The sequence below is a fragment of the Wasmannia auropunctata genome, unplaced genomic scaffold, assembly GCF_000956235.1.
Source record: "Wasmannia auropunctata unplaced genomic scaffold, wasmannia.A_1.0 LD336101.1, whole genome shotgun sequence".
NCBI lineage: Eukaryota > Metazoa > Arthropoda > Insecta > Hymenoptera > Formicidae > Wasmannia > Wasmannia auropunctata.
Window position 1 is genome coordinate 2,442,916 of NW_012026789.1, and position 2,340 is coordinate 2,445,255.

Genomic DNA, 2,340 nt, shown 5'->3' on the forward strand with positions numbered 1-2,340 from the left:
GCAAAAATAATATAATAATATAATATTCTTAGAAGATTTTTAGTCTAAAATTGAGTGCAAAAAATATTTACGCCAATACAAATTTAATCAAATTAAGACATAAATATTATGTTAGATTGTTTATGCTGAATAGTGTCGTCCCTACGGTAATTCATTTTTCTTCATTAGTCATCGATTGAGTCAGAAAAGCGTTGGCAGAAAATACTCCACTATTCTTCTTGCAGTGAGCGCATGCTAAATATCGAACTTCAAATTGTATCCGAGTTTTAAATATCAGGTACTACCTTGCTCTCAATCGGCTCTTTTGAAATTTCCTCTATTTGATATTAATTTGTTGATTAAATGCTATTAATTCATGCTATTATTAACATCTAAGGATTACTTTTTCTACGCTTTGTTCAAATGATACGTGATTCTTATGTCGCGTTTGACACGTTTTCGTAAGAAATCTTCACGAAATACGACAAGCTGGAAATATTTGTTCTCGTCGCTTGCTTTTTTCGTAAACAAAACCGACGTGAATCGATTCTATCCATGTCGATAGAATCATCGTTATTTGTCACTAACGTTATACAGTTGTACTGCACGTGTTGTATACTGTACATGTGCAGACTGCGCAATTCGCTGGGAAGGTCTTTTTGATAAGAGTTACATTTTTTTTTACTTATCTAGCAATTTTGTAGTAAACACTGCGACGTGCACTACTTACTTACACAAAAGTCTTTTTTTGACAAAACAATTCTTCGACTCGACGTATTCGTTACAACTTGAAAGGTTTGCGCGAATTGCAGTGTAACAAGGGATATAATTATATAGCAGGATATAATTAAGGCTGGTCTTCTTCGAAACTAATGAATATCTAGTCCAATAATTGCCTTACAAAAGAAAGAAAGAGAGCGGACATGCCTCACAAGACGCGTGAGCGACCTGTTTTCCTGCTACAAAAGGAACTCAATTTAAACGTTGAAGCCAGACCAAATGTAAGCGTGCGCCAATTAATGGAATTCAATTCTCTCGTCACAACGCCCTCAACTAAATGCCCGACTGATTAGTTTTATGCATTCAAAGAATAATTATCAACACATTTAGTGGTGTGTGTAACAAAGAGATACGATACAAAAGAATACGTGTTTGCAGAAAGGCCGTAGAAAGCGGAAACTCAGCGCAGCTGATTCAGATCGACGATTAAATAAGCGAGGTAGATAAACATTCTATAATTTTTTTTCATTATAATTCACGCACAGCACACTGCGCCCAATTGGCATTTTCGCACGGTTTAAAGTCAACGTATATATGTATGTACATCGTCGTCGCGGCAATGCAATGACGAGTATCTTTATTGATATCAAATGGAGCAATATTATGTGTATATCATAAAATTGGGTCACAATCGATTCGCGTTAAACATTAATATCTTAATATGACAAAACGCGTAACGTTTACGTAGCGTTCTGTTACGAAATCCAGCATTACCTAAAAATAGCCAATCGCCCTCATCGTCACAGTTCCGTCTCTAACATGTTCAACAAGTGATCTCTGTATTTATTAAAAATAGTTAATTAATTAGATTCTTGGATGCATAACTTTGAGATCTTGTGATATTTCTTCTTGTACATACAAAAAATAAAAATTCTTCATCCAGAACTTTTTTCTTTTGTTTTTCCTTTTCCTTCATGTTTAATATATTGTCCAATAGTCATTTTCATCTCCATCAAATTATATTTAAAAAAAATTTTACAAAACTTGTGTTGCTGTATGCGCTTTTAATTTCACTATTTTAATATTCATAATGTTCAGTTTAAAACTCTGTATCAAAGTTTAATTAATCATTGAGCAATGCAATTAAAAAATTAATTCATTTAACACTTTATTTCTAAAATTTCGTAATAAATTTGTGTGTTAAAACTCTTGTAATAAATCTCTCTAATAATGTCTAAAAACGAGACATCGATTGTCTACTCTCCGCACGTTCGTAGACACTTTCTTTCGTCAATAAATGAAATCAGAAATGTTTATAGCAAAAGTAATGAACTAAGTTACAGCAACTCAGGTTATTTTAAAGAAGACTAAATTCTGAATGCAATATATTTTATGATTTTTATGCAGTCACATTAATCTGTATATTTTGTGACCTTTTGCCTGTGTTTCTGTTCGTTATTGTACAAATGCAAGATGTAGACAAGTTCTTAATGATTCATTTCTTTCTTATTTAATATGGAGGAATTTGGGTTAAAGTCACAAGGGGCGTCATCTCGGCGTTAGTTACTCGCAATGTGGCGCACGATCCTCATTCTTGCTGTTGCAGCGACAAGTAAGTACACACACACACACACACACACA

General features: G+C 33.4%; 1 protein-coding gene across 1 annotated transcript in view; it reads left to right on the forward strand.

Annotated features, from left to right (window-relative positions):
• The first annotated feature begins 697 nt into the window (after positions 1 to 697).
• LOC105461260 (glucosylceramidase-like) overlaps positions 698 to 2,340 on the forward strand; it is a 5,465-nt gene continuing 3,822 nt past the window's right edge. Inside the window, exons 1-3 of the mRNA XM_011707759.1 lie at positions 698 to 980; positions 1,138 to 1,198; positions 2,221 to 2,311. Of these exons, the coding sequence (XP_011706061.1) occupies positions 903 to 980; positions 1,138 to 1,198; positions 2,221 to 2,311 (230 nt within the window). The 5' untranslated portion in view covers positions 698 to 902. The remainder of the gene's footprint in view (positions 981 to 1,137; positions 1,199 to 2,220; positions 2,312 to 2,340) is intronic.